Genomic DNA, 20,354 nt, shown 5'->3' with positions numbered 1-20,354 from the left:
CATTTTTGACACTTTTCTCCCTTTGCCAATTTCAGCCCAAGTTTGCCACTTTTTCTGTCACTTTTCACCCATTTCTGACACTTTATCCTGAATTTTGCCATTTTTGCCCCCTTTTGCCTATTTTAGCAACTTCTTACCAATTAAAGTTTGCAGTTAAATTCCACTTAACTCACTTTTTCCACTCATTTTTGCCATGTTTTTGCCACTTTAGGACCATTTTTGCCAACTGTAACTCTTTTTTTGCCCCTTCTCACCCATTTTTGCCACTTTCTGCCCATTTAAGCTGCCTGTTGCAATTGAATGCCGATTTTTGCCCTTTTTCCCACCTTTTTTCTGGGTTTTACCCATTTTTCCAACATTTTTGCAGATTTTTGCCACTGATTGAAATTTTTTTTGCCACCTTTAACCACCTTTTTTTGGTCACTTCCCACCCATTTTTGCCACATTCTGACCTTTTTGCATTTTTTCTCCCAGTGTTTGCTGCTTTTAGACCATTTTTTTAGACCACTGGTCTAGAGTAGCAAAAATGGGCAAAAAAATAGGAAGCACGTGGAATGGAATGGCAAAAAGATGCTTAAATGGGCAAAAAGTGACAAAAAATGGGGGAAAATGGGAAAAAAGGGTCAAAAAGAAAGGGCCAAATTTTTGGGAAAAATGAAAGGTGGTATTTAATGGCAAAATGTAGCTTATTTAGGTGAAAAGTGGCAGAAAAATGGGGAAAAATGGCAAAAGGAAGATGCAAAAATTTGGGAAGAAATGAAACAAGTGGTATTTAATTGCAAAAAGGTAGCTTAAGTGGGCAAAAAGTGGTGAAAAAAGGGCAGGAAATGGATTAAAGTGGAATAAATTGGGAAAAAGAAGTTGCAAAAGAAGTTGCAAAAATGGCCTGAAAAAAAGTGGTATTTAATGGCAAAACAGCTGAAACAGGTGAAAAATGGCAAAAATGGCTAAAAAGTTTTTTTTAAGGTTTTCTGGGGGAATATTTCAAATGAAGCCATTAAAGAGCCGCAAATCATCACTAAAGAGCCACATGATGCTCCAGAGCCACAGGTTGAGTATCACTACATGCTAACAGAGTTTCTGTTGTGGATATATATATATATATATATTTTTTTTTTACAAAAATCCTACTTTTCACCCTCATGTATGCGTTTTTCTTACTCAAAACAAGAATAACTAAAAAAGATCATCCCCTTCAGTATAGTTGATATCAAATTTACCATATGAATCAAAATAGCTTTTCTTTTTCTAAAGTTATGTATTCCTAGTTTTATTTGTCTAATATGGTGCTTTTTTTAATAAAGAGTCATTTATTGCTTGTTTTTGTTTACAGCACATAGGATTGGGGAACCTGAAAATAATCGCACATTCAATCGGAATGTTGGGCAAAATAATCACAATCAGATTATTTTTGCTAATCGTTCAGCCCTAGTGCTAAACCAGACTGCAGATTTTAAAACTTCACTTGCATGATGATATTTATTTTTTCAGGCTGGGAGGCCGACCCCTGGCCTGGACAGACCAGAAAAGCTCTTGCTATCACCAGAAACATCAAAAACATGTTTTTTCTGTATTTTATAACCAATAAAATTGTTATTTTCCTCCAGAGTTCAGCTTGGACTTCTACGAGTCGAGTTCTTTAACCTCTGTAAGGTTTTACATCAGTTGTTCAGGGTCAACGCTAAATATCACTTAAATAAGCTGATTTCAAATGAGTCAGAGAAGCTCTCCTTCAGCTGGCTCAACATAAAAATGAAGAAATGTTAAATCATGATCTGACACCGATGATATAAGACACACCCGACCTTCAAGAAGCCACAAAAATAATTAATCACACTTTCAGATCCTCCAAAAATCCCACTGGGAGCTTTAAACAGAAACGGTCCTGGTGTTTACTCGGACATAACACGGATCCTTTCTGAGTCAGGAGTTATAAAACCAAACACAGAGATACTGAGTCATCCCTCAAAAACACGATCATTACGTCCAATTAAAGGCCACACAGCTGGGATGGAGAGACGCTACCATGCTGCTGATTAGAGACGGTTACTTCAGGTGAGGGTAGGGACAAAGCAATGGCAAGACTTTGAGTTAAGCTGATTTAGAGCCTCCATACATGTGAATAAACATTCAGTCTCATTAGAGTTAGGGCTGGTCCTCACACATAATAAAAACTGCCACTAACAGGCAAACACAAAGCAGCTTGTTTGCATAAAAAGGAAAATCTATGATCTATTTTTTACCACAGCATTAGAAAGCAGAAAACCTTAAAGCCCCAGTTTTATTATTGATGGCATTAGAGCAAGGATCTTTAGTTTTCAGTCACTAAGCAACAGAGCTGCTGACTGAAGGATCTTGACTTGTAATGAAGTGATCCTGCCCTGACCAGCTTTGAAGAGCAGTGAATTTCTAAAACACTTGTCACAGTAAAAAGATCCTTTATCTGGAGACAAGAGGTTTCATAACCGCCCTCGTATCTAGGACAGTGATACTCAACCACTGCTCTGGAGCCACATGAGGCTCTTTTATGTCTACATTTGAAATATGATTCCCCCAGAAAACCTTAAAGGGATACTTCAACATCTGGCAAATTCGTCCATTGCCATAATTCCTATAGTCTTAGTAATAGGTTTGTTACCTTCAGTTGTTGGTGCATGCTATTTTTAGATCGCCGCTACCGAGTTCAGACCTGCTGTGCCAACTCAATGTAAGCAGACGGTATTCTGGCTTTCCCTCATCAAACTCATCAAATACACAATCCAACAACTCCAAAACGCTCTCATGGACAAGTTGTGACCTGCACATTCACCACGCTATGAAATAATCACGTATAATTATGTAACATTACGACACATGAAGCAAATACTCAGAACTATTTCTTGAGTAAACCACTGGGCGGAGTGACACAGTGCAGCAGCCGTGTCTGGAGTGTAGTTCTGGCTTTGCATTTAGCTTTAAAACATCTCTGTCTCCTAATGTCCCATGATTATTTCATAGACAGTCATTTCTGACTGTCAGCATTTATTTTACATTTGGACTACATTTTTTAGTTTGAAAGTAAAAATATGATAAATAATAGCAGACATTGTTAAGTGATGACTTGTTTTTCTCTTGAGCAGGGCAGATGTGTCCACCTTACTCTCATCAGAGCAGTGAAACACCATTAGATGTGTCTGTGCCTTACTGCTGAGCTCTCAGCAGAGACTTGACTTCTTTATGTCCATGTGTGATGATGAGATCTGTTGTTTGGTGTTCAGCTGCTGAGAACAGAGGAGGTAACTTCTAAAGTTTGACTCTACATTGTGGTATTATTCAGTAATGTTACATTAAGGTCAGTATCTCCATCTGTTGGTCTTGAGTTTACCATGTTATGCTCTCAACAGATTTTTGCAGCGTTCAGTATCTTTGAGCTCAGACTAGAGAATTTTCTGGAAGGAAGGAAAGTTCCTCCCCCTCTCCTGAGCGCAACATTAATTTCCTGAGAGGGGCGGAGTCAGACATCTCGTTAACATTCAAAGCTACAGACACAGAAACAGCTCTGTTTTTTTTTGACATGCAAAAATCAATACTGGAGTTTTATCAGCAACAAACTTCACAGGCATGTTTTGGGGACCTCTGAGACTAAAATAAATCTGTCTTTAAGGGGTAAAATATGTCCCCTTTAAAAAGGTTAAAAGAGGCATCAAACAATGTTTAAGAGGGCGCCAGTTAAACCATGACACCTGTTCCAAACAGGATACTAAAAAAGCGACAGAACTGCACAGAAACTGACCGATCTACTCTGTCTTCCCCTCTGGCTCCATCTTTACCCCCAAGCCTCTACCACCCTCCTAACATGCTTCCTCTCTTAACGTGAGCCTTTCCTTCGTGTGTCAGCAGCTCTGATTCTCTACAGCCCATCGTGTTTTTTAATGTTGTTTTTCTTGGTGCTGTTACAGTGAATGTGTGGACCCCGGTTAAAGGAGCCTTACCTGGTGTGCTACTGTGCGTCTGTGTGGTGTGTTTGTTCCTGCTCTCGGTGATTAACTGTGTTCAGAGTGGACCTCGTGACCCTCTTCAGTTACACACTGCTGTTGGCACTGACTCACACCCAGCCGGTCCTGCAGGCTGCAGCACAGATGGACGACTAAATCAGCTCAAATTAGAAGATTTGGATAAACTCACAACTAAAAATGTGTCCGTTCAGATGTGAGGGACAAAGATCTGGACATGCTGACCTCAGGAACATGTTCAAAACGATTTATGGCAGTGAAACTCCACGTGTGCAGCCACATGTGGCTCTTCTGTGATCCAATCCACTCTATTTATGTAGCACATTTTAAAAACATTCAAGTTCACCTTTTTTTTTTTTTTTTTTTTTTTACAGCTGTGATGATTTGTAGCTCTTCTTATTTTGAAACATTATTCCCATTTTTGACAATTCTGTTTGACACTTTTATTGTACTTTTTGCAATTTTTTGCCCCTTTATTCACCTTTTTAGACACTTTCTTTTACACATTCAAGCTACCTTTTGCAATTACATGCCACCTATTTCCCAATGATGTGTTTTGCCCATTTTCCTGCCTTTTTCTGTTCTTTCCCCATTTTAGTCACTTTTCTCTCATTTCTTGCCACCTTTTGTTCCAGTTTTGGACCACTTTTACCACCTGTAACTCATTTTCTTTTACCACTTCTCACCCATTCTGCCACTTTCTCCCTTTTTTGACACTTTTCTCCCAGTTTTTGCTGATTTGAACACATTTTTGCCACTTCTTTCTGTCACTTTTTCTCCCATTTTGCCACCTTTATCCTGCATTTTGCAATTTTTAGCTCCTTTCTGCCTATTTTTGCCACTTTTCACCCATTAAGCTGCCTTTTGCAGTTACATTCCACTTTATTCCCATTTTTACACCATTTTTTCTTATTTTTGCCCATTTAAGTCACTTTTCACTCATTTTTCTCCCCCTTTTTGCCACTTTTTCCCCAGTGTTTGCCACTTTTGGACTATTTTTTGCAACCTTTAACATATCTTTTTGTCACTTTTCACTCTTTTTTGCTACATTCTGCCCTTTCTCAACACTTTTGTCCCAGTATGTGCTGGTTTTTGCCCAATTTTGCCATTTCTCACCCATTTAGGCTGACTTTTGCAATTAAAAGCCAGTTTTTGCCCATTTTCCCACCCTTTTTTCTGATTTTTTGCACATTTTCCCCACCTTTTTTCTGATTTTTTGCACATTTTAGCCACTCGTTGACAAGTTTTTGCCACTTTTAACTTAATTTCTGGTCACTTTCCACCCAATTCTGCTACATTCTGCCCTTTTTCATCACTTTTGTCCAAGTGTTTGCTGCCTTTTGTCCATATTAGCCACTTCTCGCCCATTTAAGCTGATTTTTGCAATTAAATGCCACTTTATGCCCAATTTCACACTCTTTTTTCTGATTTTTTTGCACATTTTTCCCACTTTTTGACAATTTTTTGCCACTTTTAACTCATTTTTTTGGTCACTTTCCACCCATTTCTCTCCCAGCGTTTGCCGCTTTTTGACCTCTTCTGCCAGCTTTAATGTATTTTAATTGTATTTTAACTTTTCACCACTTAGATTGTGGCTCTTGCAAATGTATTTTTCAACAATTTGGCTCTTTGGTTGAGTAACACTGGTCTATGGTCTGCTTGTGAAGGATGGATATTCTAATAAACACTTTCTCTTCTTTAAAGCAGGATCCACCATCTTAGACTGCCCTCTCTTAGAAAGACTGGAGCTGTGGTCTGGAGGTTATTCATCTCCATAAACAATGGGAGGAGAGCAAAACCTCCATGTTAGGCTGGGGAGGGTATTAGACTTCCATCAGTCCATCTTTCTGTTCACACATAAAAGGCAGACCAGTTTGCTGGGCCACCAATTACATCAAGTGGTCCAGGTCCTGGTCCAGACCATCACACTGCCACCACCATGTCTGCCTGTTGGTCTCATGTTCTTCTGATGAAATGCTGCATTAGTTCGACTCCAGACAGAACAGGATGTGCACCCTCCAAACTTTTGTCTGGTCAGTCCGAAGAATATTTCCCAGAAGTCTCAGGGATCATCAGGAGGTTTTGAGTCAAACGTGAGACGAGCCTTTGTGTTCTTTTTGCTCAGCAGTGGTTTTGGCCTTGAAACTCTCCCATGATGTCATTTCTTTTTCTCCTTCTTGTTGTTGAATCATGAACTCTGACCTTAACTGAGTCAGTGAGGCCTGCAGGTCTTTAGATGTTGTTCTGGGTTCTTCTTGGACCTCCTGGATGAGTCGTCCATGTTCTCTTGGAGTCATGTTGGTAGGCCGGCCACTCCTGGGACGGTTCACCACTGTTCATAGTTTTCTCCATTGGTGGATAATGGCCCTCAGTGTGGTTGGCTGGAGTCACAAAGCCTTTGTAACCCTTTCCAGACTGATAGATGTCAGTGACTTTGTTTATCATCTGTTCACAGTTTTCCCCTTTTGTGGATAATGGCCTTTCTGGAGTCCCAAAGCTAAAGTAATCAGGTCTGGGTGTGGATAGTCAAACTGAACTCAGCTTTACTAAAAAGGTGCTTAATGATGGCTAATTCATGATTTAACGAAGGAGGTAATGACTTTTTCACAGAGGGCCAGGTGGGTTTGATGGCTTTTTTTCCCTAATAAATGAAAACATCATTTAAAAACTGACTTTTGTATTTACCCAGGTTATCTTTGTCTTATTTTAACAGTAGTTTGATGATCTGAGACATTTAAGTCAGACAAATATGCAAAAGATTAGAATCAGAAAGGGGGAAATAATCATAGTCCATGATGTGATCATCAACTGGTTGCCTGGGGGCCGTATCAGGGCCCCCAAAGCTTCCTGTCTGGCTCCTGAAAGATCATTAAATTCAGAAAAGGAGGAAAAGAGGGTGTTGTGGTTTTAAGAGTATCCTTTGGCTTTAAATGTTTGCTGTTGTTAAATCCACCCAACAAACCATTAATACTGAAATAGTTTTAGATCGACTTAACATTTGATCTGTTTTTACAGAAATGTACTTTTTAGTCATATTTATTATATATCTTTAAAAAAGGGGTAAGGTTAGTAAAAGTGTGACAAAAATAGTGGGTGATAAACGGCAAAATGGGTTGTGGAGTGGCACAAAGGGACAGAAGCTGGTGAAAAAGTGGATAAAAGTATAAAAAATGGGTTAAAAATGTCAAAAATAGAGGAAAAGTGGAACCAAGAGGATAAAACATGCTGGAAAAATGGTTTAAAAGGGGTTAAAAATGGAATAAATGGGTTAAAGAAGTGAAAAGTATCAAAAATTGGTTAAAAGTGGCAAAAAAGGGGGGTGCAGGTGGCAGAATGGATAAGGCGCATGACCCATGTACGCGGGCGGCCCGGGCTCGAATCCGGCCTGAGGCCCCCAACGCATGCCTCTCCCGGCTCTCCTCCCTGCCCCTGACCCCAACCACCATCCTCTTATCTATCAAATAAAGGCACAAAATGCCCAAAAATAAACCTTTAAAAAAAAAGTTGCAAAAAAATGAAAATGGGTTAAAAAGTGCCAAAAATAGAAGAAAAGTGGAACCAAGAGAATAAAACATGCTAGAAAAGTGGTTTAAAAGGGGTTAAAAATGGAAAAACATGGGTTAAAGAGGCAAAAAGTATCAAAATGGGTTAAAAAGTGCCAAAAATAGCCTGGCAAAGTAGTAGAAAGGGGTTAAAGAGTGGCAAATGGGTGAAAAGTGGCAAACATGGATTTAAATGTTGAAAAAAAGTAATGAAAAGGTGCTAAAAAGTGTCAAAATGGATAAAAGTGGGTAAAACATGCAGGAAAAGTGGTTTAAGAGGGGTTAAATTCTTGCAAACATTGGTACGAGAGGAAAAAAGTGGTAACAAGTATTAAAAATAGGTTAAAAGTGGCAAAAATAGTGCAGAGAATTAATTTCAAGAGTGGAAAATAGAAGAAAAGTAGCAAAAATGGATAAAAAAGCGGCACACTAAGAGGATAAAACATCTAGAAACAGAGGTTTCAAATGGGCTAAAGAACTGAAAAAAATGAGTTAAAGAGGCAAAAAGTTTAAAAAATTGGTTTAAAAATGGCAAAAACAGCAGAAATAGCCTGGCAAAGATGCAAAAAGTGGTTAAAGAGTGGCAAAATGGGTGAAAAGTGGCAAACATTGATTTAAAAGTTGCAACAGTTATTGAAAAATGTAAAGAAAAGGGCTTAAAAAGTGTCAAAAATGGATAAAAGAGTGAAGGGAGTTAAACATGCAGGAAAAGCGGTGTAAGAGGGGTTGAAATTTTGCAAAAATTGGTGAAAAAAAAGGAAAAAATGGACAAAAAGTATCAAAAAGCGGTTAAAAGTGTCAAAAATGGGGGATAGATCTCACTGGTAATGACTAAAATGTCCTGTGTTTTGAAAGAAAATACAAATACTACTACAAAAATATTTCAATCAGACCAAACTATTCCTTTAATTTTGTGTATTTGAAAGTCCGGCCCCCAGAGTTTGGCCCTTGTGCGGATGGACTTGATGATCCCTGAGGTACAGCAACAGAACAGCAGCTTCCTGTACTGGTTCATGCTTCATATAGCAGTCTGAGCCAACATCCACAGCATCATAGATATACCGCGTTCTGTTCCAGCTCTAAAACTGAAGGACTTCTCTAAGAAATAATCCTAACAGAGGAGGTGTAGTCATTGTTGAATTATTCTGAATGTTTCAGTCACAAAATTCTACGTACTGCCCCTTTAAATCTCGTGTTAAATGAAAAAGAGCAACTTTAAAGAGCGTCTTACTCGGATGTTGCGGAGCTTCTTCCGTCCTCTCTCCAGCCGGCTCAGCAGTCTCAGGTGAGGCAGCTCTCCACCTGTCGGCTGCAGCAGGCGGTCGTCAACCGACACCGTCTTCCTCAGCGCCGCCCTCTCGCTGCCCCGGGCCGCCACGCCTCCATCGGACAGAGAGGGGCTCCTCACCCCGCCTCCTCCTCCTCCTCCCCCTCCCGCTGTCCTCGGCGACAGCCGGGACAGCTCAGGTGAGCAGAAGTCTCTCTGCACCGAACCTGGACGGGAGAAACCGGAGACGCTGTGAGGATACTGTACACCACATAAACATGACAACACATGACAGAAAGAACATGAGGAGTACACAGACGTACGGTTAAAAAACGACAGAAACAAGGGCGTTTAAAACCACTCAGAAACTCTACACTAGATATTTAAACTGATGGTTAATCAGGCTCATATTCAACTTTTTTTAACGGTGTGTTTGGTTAAAAATGCAGTTATGACCCTTCCATAACTTTTTTACTTCTATTTATTGATTTCCTTCTTTAATCGGCCCTTGTGTTGGTTGTTAGGAGCTCCCATGCTGCCCAAACACCAGTCTCACCAGTCTCACCAGTCTCATTCAGTGACGGCTGAACGCCGCATAGACCTGATCATAGTCTCTACTGTTCCTTTAAAACTCAAATATTCCTAAACATCTGTCAGAAACCCCTGCTTCTCTTCTTCCCAGGATTCTTCTTTGGATTTTTAGCGTGAAGCCAAACCCTCCAAATGAAACATGAAAATGTAGAAAAAGACATGACCGGTGAAAAGAAGCAGCAGGTCAGAGAGGGAGACGAGTGGTGGGATTTAAACGTCACTTTTAAAGCCAAACTCAGACGTTCCTGTAGCTCTGGATGGTTCTACTAGTTTGAGTTTACATCCGTGTAGAGCATTTTTACTCAACCCTGCTCAAGCAGAGAGACAAATTATTGAAAAATACCTTTGCAAGAGCCACAAGTGGCAAAAAGGAGTGAAAGTGGGTGAAAAGTGACAGAAATGGGGAGGAAAGGTGTCAAAAGGGCAGGAAATTAAAAAAACAGTTTAAAGTGACAAATAAAGATACAGAAACATGGCAATAAATGAGTGAAAAGTGACAAAGGCAGGCAACAAGCAGCAAAAAGGTAGGACAACTGGGCAACCATGGGGGAAAAAGTGGTATTCAATGGCAAAAGGCAGCTTTAAATGTGTGAGAAGTGGGAAGTAATGGAAAACAAGGGGGAAAAAATGCAAATAACAAAAAGCAGGATGAAAAAGGCTAAAACTGGTAAAATGGGGCAAAAATTAGCAAAAAGTGACAAAATGAGGTGGTCGAAGTGGGTTTAAAGCTGTGAAAAATGGATTATTAGGAGCAAAAAAATGGAAAAAGGGGCAAGAATGGGTGAAGGGGGCAAAAGAGACTTAAAGTTGCAATAATAGGCTGTAAAAATGGGAAGAAAGAGTGGCAAAAAAGGACAGAAAGTGGAAAAATGGGTGAAACGTGACAAAAAAAATGTTACGGGGGAACAAGGGTCAAAAGCAGCAAAAAATGAGTGAAAAGTGGCTATAACAGGCCAAAAAGGTGGAAAAAATGGTAAAAAGCAGCGAGAGTAGAAAAAATGGGGGGAAAGTGGCAATAAAAGAAACAACTAGAAAAGCACTCAGAGAGCGCAGACCTCCGCCATTAGCCCTATCTCCCAACAGTACAGAATCCTTTAAAAAATTCCTGGATCCAGACGGTGATCTGGATCAGTCCCAAAATCTAATCAGTTCTTTCTTATGCCATTTCTGACATTTCCTGAAAATTTCATCAAAATCTGTCCATGACTTTTTGAGTTATGTTGCTAACAAACAAACAAACAAACAAACCCAATCACATAACCTCCTTGGTGGAGGTAAGAATAGCAAAAAGCAGGATAAAACAGGCAAAAAATGGTGAAAGAGGGTATAAACGCGATACAAATAGGCAGGAAGTGGCAAAATGAAGGTAAAAGTGGGCTTAAATCAGTAAAAGGGATTTAAATTGGCAAATGAATGCAAATATGTGCAATGGAAATATACAGATAAAAAATAAAGGTTGGCAATTAAAGCCAACTGTACAAGCTTGGGAAACAAACTGTTTGATGGAAAACTTCTGAGGTCAAAGGTTCTGTTTTTTAAGGTTTTTTGGGGGGATAGTGTTTCAAATTCAGACATAAAAGAGCCACATGTGGCTCCAGAGCCAGGCGTTGAGTATCCCTGGTCTAGTCTGCGAGTGTGTCAGCTGTTACCTGATCCTCCAACCACCTGATCTGCTGCATTAAACCTTGATGAGCTGATAGACCCTCTAGTGTTGATGCTCTTCATACGTGCTGTTTATATGAGACTGATCAGTCTCTGCAGGAAATCAATATCAGAGTTTATATGATCAATAACACCGTTCTCTTTTACATAAGAGACTTGTGTTATTTCCATTTATGTCTGCCTTTTAAACTAATTTCAAATCTAACTGCATGTATCTGAATATTTTTATAGATACCACAAACAAACAATATCTATTATCTTTATAATAACTTTTTTATGTAGCAGCTTTAAAACATTTGTTAACAAAGAGCTTTAGCAGACATTGACAGCACATCATTAGAGACAAAATCAGGATAAAAAAGAGACAGAACAAGTGAGTGAATGAAAACAAGGTGTTCAGAGGAAACAGGGGAAAAGAGTTAGTGCACCAAAGTGAATAAAAGAGTGATAAAATAAAGGAGACATCAGACAGACGCAGGTCTGTCAGCGTGAGTTTGAAGGAGTGATTTAAAGTTTTACTGAATCTGAGCCTCGTCTCCTCTGGAGGGTCGTTCCACAGCAAACGCCCGTCTCCTTCAGATTTAATACAGTTTTACGTTCGATAGAGCAACGAAAGAAACAAGAGAGAGAGTCCAGTGATGGGCGATCAAATGAGTGAGTGCTGATGTCCTTTGGCAGAAACAGAGCAGTGATACAGAGAAAAGGGATCGAACATCTTAAATCCATGACGGTGATTCCTCGATCCGTCTCTTCCTGTTTCTGTGGAGCCTTTTATTTGTGACAGTTTGCTCCTTTAGGCCCAGATCCTCTGACAGGAATGGTTGAAGCTTTTAGAGGTCATTTCAGAAACACTCTAAGTAATCTGTGGTCTTATAACCTCGTCTTCTTCATCGCTCTGTTTCTGTCAGTCACGTGAGCTCAGCGTGAGGCCAGTACGTCTTACCGCCACCCTCTCAGCCTTAACCATCGCAGCCGTCAGTCTGAGGGATAAAATGCTCTGATTGCTCCAGCAGGCGTTAGAGAAGTGATGCGTGAATATCAGTCAGACGTAGGTCACAGGGAGAACTTTCTTTTCGTCCATAATGACAGCCTTTATGCACCATAATGAACCCTTCTACAGACTCCTCTCCTGGTGGGAGTGCTCTGCTGTTATTCTGTTAGGTAGATAGACTGTGACTGCAGAGAAAAACAACAGACCGACATGTTCTTCACATCTCTATACCTGCAGATATGAGTTTATAAAGATAGACTTTAGTTCTTTAGGATCTCAAGAGCACTCAGGCTTTCAGACCTTTAGGTTTTCAGCTGTTTGGACACTCAACAGAACAATCTAGTGATGTTGCAGGGCACAAAAACTCTGAAAAAACCCACATACAATTTATGTCTCTGCATCAGAAGCTTGAAAATGTCCCTTCATACCCCCTCTCTACTACCTTTATTAACAAAAGAAGATCATGTATCAATAACAGAGATTATTAGACACAGGGGATGATCCCAGTCCTGTCCAGTACCACAATCCATGAATGATCCCAGTCCTGTCCAGTACCACTACCCATGAATGATCCCAGTCCTGTCCAGTACCACAATCCATGAATGATCCCAGTCCTGTCCAGTACCACTACCCATGAATGATCCCAGTCCTGTCCAGTACCACAATCCATGAATGATCCCAGTCCTGTCCAGTACCACTACCCATGAATGATCCCAGTCCTGTCCAGTACCACTACCCATGAATGATCCCAGTCCTGTCCAGTACCACTATCCATGAATGATCCCAGTCCTGTCCAGTACCACTATCCATGAATGATCCCAGTCCTGTCCAGTACCACTACCCATGAATGATCCCAGTCCTGTCCAGTACCACAATCCATGAATGATCCCAGTCCTGTCCAGTACCACTATCCATGAATGATCCCAGTCCTGTCCAGTACCACTATCCATGGATGATCCCAGTCCTGTCCAGTACCACTATCCATGAATGATCCCAGTCCTGTCCAGTACCACTATCCATGGATGATCCCAGTCCTGTCCAGTACCACTCAGAGCTGAACGGCTCCATCTAGTGGACACAGGTCAAACAACAAGCAGAGGACTCCATCCAGACGGTGCTCTCATCTAAAATATTAAATCCTGGAAGATTTCTGGCCCTTCTGTTGTTTTCTGAAGTCTCACTGAGGAGTAAAGTTAAAATAAAAAAATGTAAACATGCTGACAGATTTAATGTTTGTGTGAGTCTGTGAGCAGAGAGGACGGTCCACAGGGAAATCAGAGAAACTGGACTTCCTGTTTGGTTTGTGAATCAACCTAAATGTGCAGAAAGTTTCTAAAGACCCAAACACACAGAGAAAACTACTACAGCAATAAATCTACAACCCCAATTCCAAAAAAGTTGGGTCGCTGTGAGAAATGTTAATAAAAAGGTATTGATTGTCAGATCTCATCAACCCAGATTTGCTTCACAACAGAATATAAAAAACAAACCAGCTGAGACATTTTACCATGAAAAAAATTAAGCTCATTTTGAATTTGATGGCAGCAGCACATGAGACAGGGCAACCGAAGGCTGGAAAAGTAAGTGGTACTAATGAAAAAAGCTGGTCAGATGGCCACTGATTCATCAAACTCTTTTTCTACATATTTGGCACATTTTTTTGTTACTTCTTGCCATTTCTTTTTACCAGTTTTTGCTAACTTTTCACCCATTTCCCTATTTTTGGGCTGCTTTTTTTCCCCACTTCTGCCCTTTTCTATCACTTTCTCCGAGTTTCACCATGTTTTTCACTTCTTTTTTGCTGCTTGTCGCCCATTTTTGTCACTTTTTGCTGCTTTTCCTCCATTTTGGCACTTTTTCCCTTTTGTCACTTTTCAGCCATATCGGACATTTTTTGCCCCTTCCTGACCACTATTCACCCACTTATTGACACTTTATTGCCAGTTTTGCAGAATTTCTTCACCCATTTTGCCAACTTTGCCTTTTTTGTGTCACTTTTCACCCATTTTGCCACTTTTTTTCCCACTATTCACCCACATAATGCCAAATTTTTGCCACTTCCTGCCACTTTTTTGTCTCATACCTGTCATTTGCCACCTTTTGTTATATTTTCGCCCATTTTTTGCCACCTTTTGTTGTTGATACCCATTTCTTGCACTTTTTGCCCATCTTTGCCACTTCATGTTTGCTGCTTGTGGCCCATTTGTGCCACTTTTTAAACATTTTTTTCTGCCTCTTTTTGCCCTTTTGTTTCCAGTTTTTGCAGGATTTTAACCACTGTTTCCTGCCCTTTGCTCATTTTGGTCACTTTTCATCAATGTTTCCACTTTTTTTCCACTATTCAGCCATATATTGCCACTTCTTGCCACTTTTGCTTATTTTATTCACTTTTTGCCTGTATTTGCCAGTTTTTTACAACTTTGTCTCTTTTCACAATTTTTCAAATATTCACTGTATTTCCAAAAAGTTGTCTCAGTTTCTTCTCTTTTAATTTTTGGTATCCTGACATTTGTGCACATCATAGCCTAGCTCTAAAGTCTGGCATTACTTTACAAGCGACCTTGGGTCTCTTTAACGGTGCTTCAGAAGTCCAAGCTATTATTATTATTATTATTATTATTATTATATTGATTATTATTATAATAATCCACACTGTTAACATCACTAATAAATGCAGCCAGAGAAGAGTCTGCCCTCACTGACACAGACCACTATATTTAAACAAAGAAAGCGTGATCCAAAGATGGAGACTGAAGTTTAGGAGAGGAGACTGCTTTAATCTGCTCAACAGGAAGTGATTATCATTCTCCTGAAGGGTGGAGCTAAAGGACGGACCAACACAGGAAGTGAAGTTTCTGACAGAGTAAACAAGAATCAGAGCGTCTTAAATGTTCCTGACACTGCGGCACGTCCACACGCTCACATCCAGACTTCAGCAGACCGGCTTCACGCCTGTCACCTTCATCACTAAACTCCAGTCACGACTGAAACACATCCCAGAGCATCTCTCCCACCTTTCACTCTTGTTTAATGGTTTGGTTTAATGTTCAGACTCATGTTTTCACCAGCTCCTTCAAAGAAAGCTTGGGTAGAATGAGGTGGTTTCAGCCCTCTGGTTCATCCCTGAGCTGAAGGGTGTTTCAGACTACCTTTACGTGGTCTCACCTGCAGAGTTCCAGTGGAGTCCTCCTGGACTGGCAGCGAGCCGCCTCCTCTTCCTGGTGACCCCACTCTGAGAGGACGTAGACTCCCCCGCCGTTGTCTCTGAGCTCTGAGGAGCAGCGGGGGTGGAGGAGAGGATGGGGAGGAGGGACGGGGTGAGGAAGGTGGACTCACCTTCTGATGACCTGCAGGGAGAACAGAACAGACACAGAGATGTTCATCTCTGACTCTGACTGCTGCTAAAACTCTGATGTCTCACTGAGTCTTCATATCAAATATCTATGCTGCAGGAAAGTTAGACTGTTGTTAACAAAGCAAACAAAGAACCAAAGCTTTCAGGAAAACTATTAATCAGTCAATTTTAATACAAAACTGCTGCAAAATCAAAATACTGAAAACATGTCTGTGACATTTAGACACTGTGCAGAGGTTTGCTGCAATTCTTGATTACTTGTCTCAGTGATTGTAGTCTAAAGACACCTCTGTCTGGAAGGTCCGGTCACTGGTTACTCAGTAATCCTAGCTACCATTACACCATGAACACAAAGGAACACTCAGAGAAACAGTTATCAAAAAGTCTAAGTCAGAGGATGGAGACATAAACATCTCCAAGTCTCTGAGCATCCTCCAGAGTTCAGTTAAATCCATCATGAAGAAATGAAGGAATATGTCACGTGTGTAAATCTGCCTAGATCAGACTAGGGCTGAACGATTAGCTAAAATAATCTAACTGTACTCTGACACATTTCACCAAGATCCAAGCGTATTTCACCAGGAAGTAATCCTTTTCCTGCTCCCTGACACACACTCCAGCCTCCGCGCAGAGAATCCAACCGGGACACGGTTCAATATCTTCTGTAAACTGCTGCTTACTTCTACTTTTTGGTCTGTTTTAACAGTTCAGCTTGTTACTTTTTTATTTTATTTCAGGCCTAACCCAGGGGTTCTCAACCTTTTCAGCCCGGGACCCCCAAAATAAAGGTGCCAGAGACCGGGGACCCCCACTGTACCTGAATCAAGAACAGTCATGTGCAGACAAGGTCCATAAGGGTGGAGCTTTCTGGGGCCCATGTCTAAGTTAAGCTGTGATATCCATCAGTAATAACCACGCTTACCAAAGCAAGATTATCCCAAATATCCTTTCTTTATTTCTTTTTAGCCTTCTTAAAAATGTTAACCAATTATCTTCAAAACAGAAATGAAGTAGATTAACAACATCTAAAATGGGTTAAAAATGGCAAAAATTGGTGGAAAAAGTGGTGGAATGGGATTTTTAAAGTAGCAGAAATCGGTTAAAAGTGGCACAAATTTTAAAAATGAATGGCAAAATGAGTTAGAGTGGCAAAAACAGGTGGCAAATTTGTTAAAATGGGAATTGAAAGTGGAAAAAATGGTTGGAACAGGCAAAAAAGGGTTAACTGGGGCAGAAAAATGTGCAAGAATTGGCACAAACGGGTTAAACTGGCGAAAATGGGCATCACAAAGAGTGAAATGTGGTTAAAATGGGTCAAAATGGCTGTTAAAAGTGGTAAAAAGGTGGTAAAAAACTAAATAAGCTACGTTTTGCCATTAAGTACCACTTGTTTCATTTTTTCCCAAAATTTTGCATCTTCTTTTTGACCCTTATTTCCCATTTTTGCCTTCCATATCATTTGTTTCCTATGTTTTTGCCCATTTTTGCTGCTCTAGACTGCTTTTTGCCTGTTTTAGTCACTTTTCACTCATTTTTTGCCATTTTTGGAGCATTTTTTACTACTTTCTGACCATTTTCCTCGTTTTCTCCCAATTTTCTCCCCTTTCACACATTTTTTGCTGCTTTTTGACCATTTTTGCCACCTTTAACTATATTTATTGCCACTTTTCACCACTTAGAGTGTGGCTCTTACGAAGGTGTTTTTCAACTATTTGGCTCTTTGGTTGAGCAGAGTTGAGTAACACTGGTGTAGAGCATAAAACATCTACTGGTATTCTGACACATTTCAGATCTAATAAAGATCTATTTTATTTATTTATTTCATTATGTCTTAGTCCTCTCTCCCTCCTGGACAAACAGGTGTTCAGTGAACGTCCACATTGTGAACATTACTAATAAACAGATCATTCTGTTTTAAGAAAATAGGTTTGGACCCCAGAAAGCCCCCCCTTTATCCCCCTTATGTGCGGCCTTGCTCACTCCTGTCACTCCTAGAAACAAAAGAAGAGTGAAGTTTGAAGCTGCAGGAGTATAGAGGATGTTATGTGGAGGAACATTTCCGTTTTTCTTTAGTTTGTTTTCTCTGCGTTAATGGAGCAGCCGTCCTGAGCTCAAAGCAGTCTCAGACCAGTCCTTCATCTTTATTTAATTACCCCCAAACCGTCCCAGCTAATCTGCTCCTTTATGTTCTCTGTGCTTCCACCTACAGAGCCCTGCAGCTCTACAACAAACACTCCTAATGACTTCACTTCCTTACAGCAGAAATGCATTCTCTAAATCTATAAACGCCCATGTTTCCCCTCAGACTCCCTGCAGCCTTTGGGCTTATCTCTGCCCACATAGCTGCCATCACCACGGTGCCGCACAAAAACTTTACGAGCTGCAGAGAGGGGAACAATGTTCAGCTGGACGGAGGGGAGGAGAAGTCTCTGGACTGACCCCAGTCTGCTCTTTTAAGGTAGCAGTGCAGCTGAGCACTAAAGCCTTTATTTACAGACATGTGGTGACCATCAGAGCTGGGATCCAGTCTACAGGGAGGTTTCTGTAAGACATGCAAACATCCAGTCAGACTACTCTGCAGAGAGGACCGTCATCATTCCAGGACTTCAACTCTGATAAGAAATACAGCGTTAAAGGCTGTTTGATAGCTCATTTTGACTTGTTATTAAAAACAGAAGAATCCAGCACCAGATATTGGGTCATTTCATGGATATAAAAATCAGAAACTGCAGTCAAATTCCTGCACACTGTCTGAACTGCACAAATACACAGGGTTCCTTTGTTTACTGTGGTACTTTTAGGTCCCACTGATCACTGAAACGGCACGGCGTGTTTGTGGCGACAGTTGCAGCCGTCTGAAGTGAGCTGTGGCGGCTAAAATCAGGTCGTCTGATGTCTGCAATTCAGTTCAGAAAGTCACAAACAGCAGGGTTCAGGATGTTCGAAGCAGATAAATGTGAAAAGGGGAAATGGAAATGTTGTTTAGAAAGGGACAGAAACTTCAGCCCATGACCCCTCCTGTCTCCTCCAGCAGCTCTGCACGTAAGCAGGAAGTGCAGCACTATATGAGCTATAATGAAGGCTGCAGGAGCTAACTGTGAAAAATTCATCAACCTCAGCAGATATTTTCATTATGATAAGACTGAGCTAGCAAAGCATTTAGTGTTTAATGTGCTGAGAAATGTTTCACCACTCTACCGAAGACAGATGAGTTAGGACGGCCACACGCTACAGCAGGGGTGTCGGACTCAACCACAGCAGGGGCCGAATTCTGAATCTGGGTCTAACCTGAGGGCCTAACTGGGCCAAAATTTCTCATAGACTGTCAGCCTCATCTTCAAACCAGTTATAGGGGAAAAACCTAACATTGACGATAAATGATCTTATAATTAAAAAAAAGTCAAAAGTTAAAATCCTGATTTTTAACAGTTAAAGTGCCAAATAAAATTCCAAATTATGAGTTTAACAGATCAAAGATGAAATAAAAATGTCAAAAATATTGACCGTTTTGAATCCAAAAGGTAAATATTTGGGATTTAAAGTTATATTTAGGAGTTCAAAAGGACAAAATATTAGAAAACAATTCTAAATCAAGACTTTTAATGGTCAAAATGTAAAATAAAATTCTAAATCATGATTTTTTTTAATGAAAAAATATGAAATAAAATTAAAAATATGAAGTTATAAAGGTCAAAGATGAGATAAAAATTAAAGATTTTAAATCAAAGAGGTCAATATTTGGGATTAAAAGTTATATTTAGGAGTTCAAAAGGTCAAAATATTAGAAAAAAAATTCTAAATCAAGAGTTTAGGAGGTGAAAATATGAGAAAATACTCAAAATCAAGAGTTTTAAAGGTCAAAATATAAGATAAAATTCTAAATCATGATTTTTTTTAATGTCAAAATACGAGATAAAATTAAAAATACAGAGTTAAAAAGGTCCAAAGACGAGATAAAAATGAAAGATTTTAAATCAAAAAGGTTAATATTTGGGATTAAAATTCAAAGTTAGGAGTTGATAATATCAAAATATAAGATAAAATCAAATTCCTGAGTTTAAAACGTCAAAATATGAAAAAAAAAAAAATTTAAATTTAAAATTTAAAATTGTGAATCTAAATGGTCAAAACTCGAGATAAAAAGTCAAAACCAAAACTTCAAGTCATAATTGTGAGATGCAAGTAAGAAAATATAGATGAAAACACAAATTTCTTCTCCCACATTCCTGACTTTTTATCAAATTGTTTTAACTCTTAAATCTTTCTGATTCTTATGACTTAAAAAGGATATTTTCAATCATCTAGATTAAGTTTACATTTTTATACTGGAGTAAATCTGCAGGCCTCATACTGGTGGGCCAGTTAGAATAAAAATATATGATCTGGTGGGCCGGGCATGACTGTGCCATGGGCCGGATTTGGCCCCCGGACCTTGAGTTTGACACCCCTGCATGACAGGATTTTAAGCCCCATGTGAGGCAAGGTACTTCATATGTGTGATGTCAACAAGATTGTTTTAATGCTCCAAATCGTGTCGTAGTCCCCCAGACCCTGAATCATAAATATCCCACAACAACCGATGGCGGCGAGCAGACGGGACAGCGCCACCAGCCGGAGCATAGCTTCAGGATCTGCTGCCCCTGTAACCCATGCCAGGACAGCCTGTTGTGGAGGGACAGCAGGTTGGTACCGACAGACATCCATGTTTGTTGTTTCTGAAGTCACGTGATCCCCCGCCGTTGTTGGCAGGTCGGCAGGTGTGTGGTCTCCAGTGATCTGACAGTCTGGCTGAGTTGTCTAGTGCAGGGTTCTCAACTAACCTGACACGCCAGATGGATTTGTTTCACACATCCATCTGGGAAAGCTTCAGTGGGAAACGTTTGAGAAAAGGCAGAGATTCTGACAAAAACTCGGAGTGTGATTGGATGAACGTCCTGTCCGTCACATCTCTACG

General features: G+C 40.1%; 1 protein-coding gene across 1 annotated transcript in view; it reads right to left on the bottom strand.

The window, feature by feature from the left end:
* Nucleotides 1-20,354, bottom strand: part of ankfn1 (ankyrin repeat and fibronectin type III domain containing 1) — a 198,624-nt gene that overhangs the window by 173,100 nt on the left and 5,170 nt on the right. The window contains exons 4-5 of the mRNA XM_041815146.1: nucleotides 15,211-15,392; nucleotides 8,766-9,028 (exon numbers count right to left, since the gene is read on the bottom strand). Coding sequence (XP_041671080.1) covers nucleotides 8,766-9,028; nucleotides 15,211-15,392 — 445 coding nt within the window. The remainder of the gene's footprint in view (nucleotides 1-8,765; nucleotides 9,029-15,210; nucleotides 15,393-20,354) is intronic.

Source organism: Cheilinus undulatus, linkage group 20 (assembly GCF_018320785.1).
Source record: "Cheilinus undulatus linkage group 20, ASM1832078v1, whole genome shotgun sequence".
NCBI lineage: Eukaryota > Metazoa > Chordata > Actinopteri > Labriformes > Labridae > Cheilinus > Cheilinus undulatus.
This window is presented reverse-complemented; position numbering and strand designations above follow the sequence as displayed.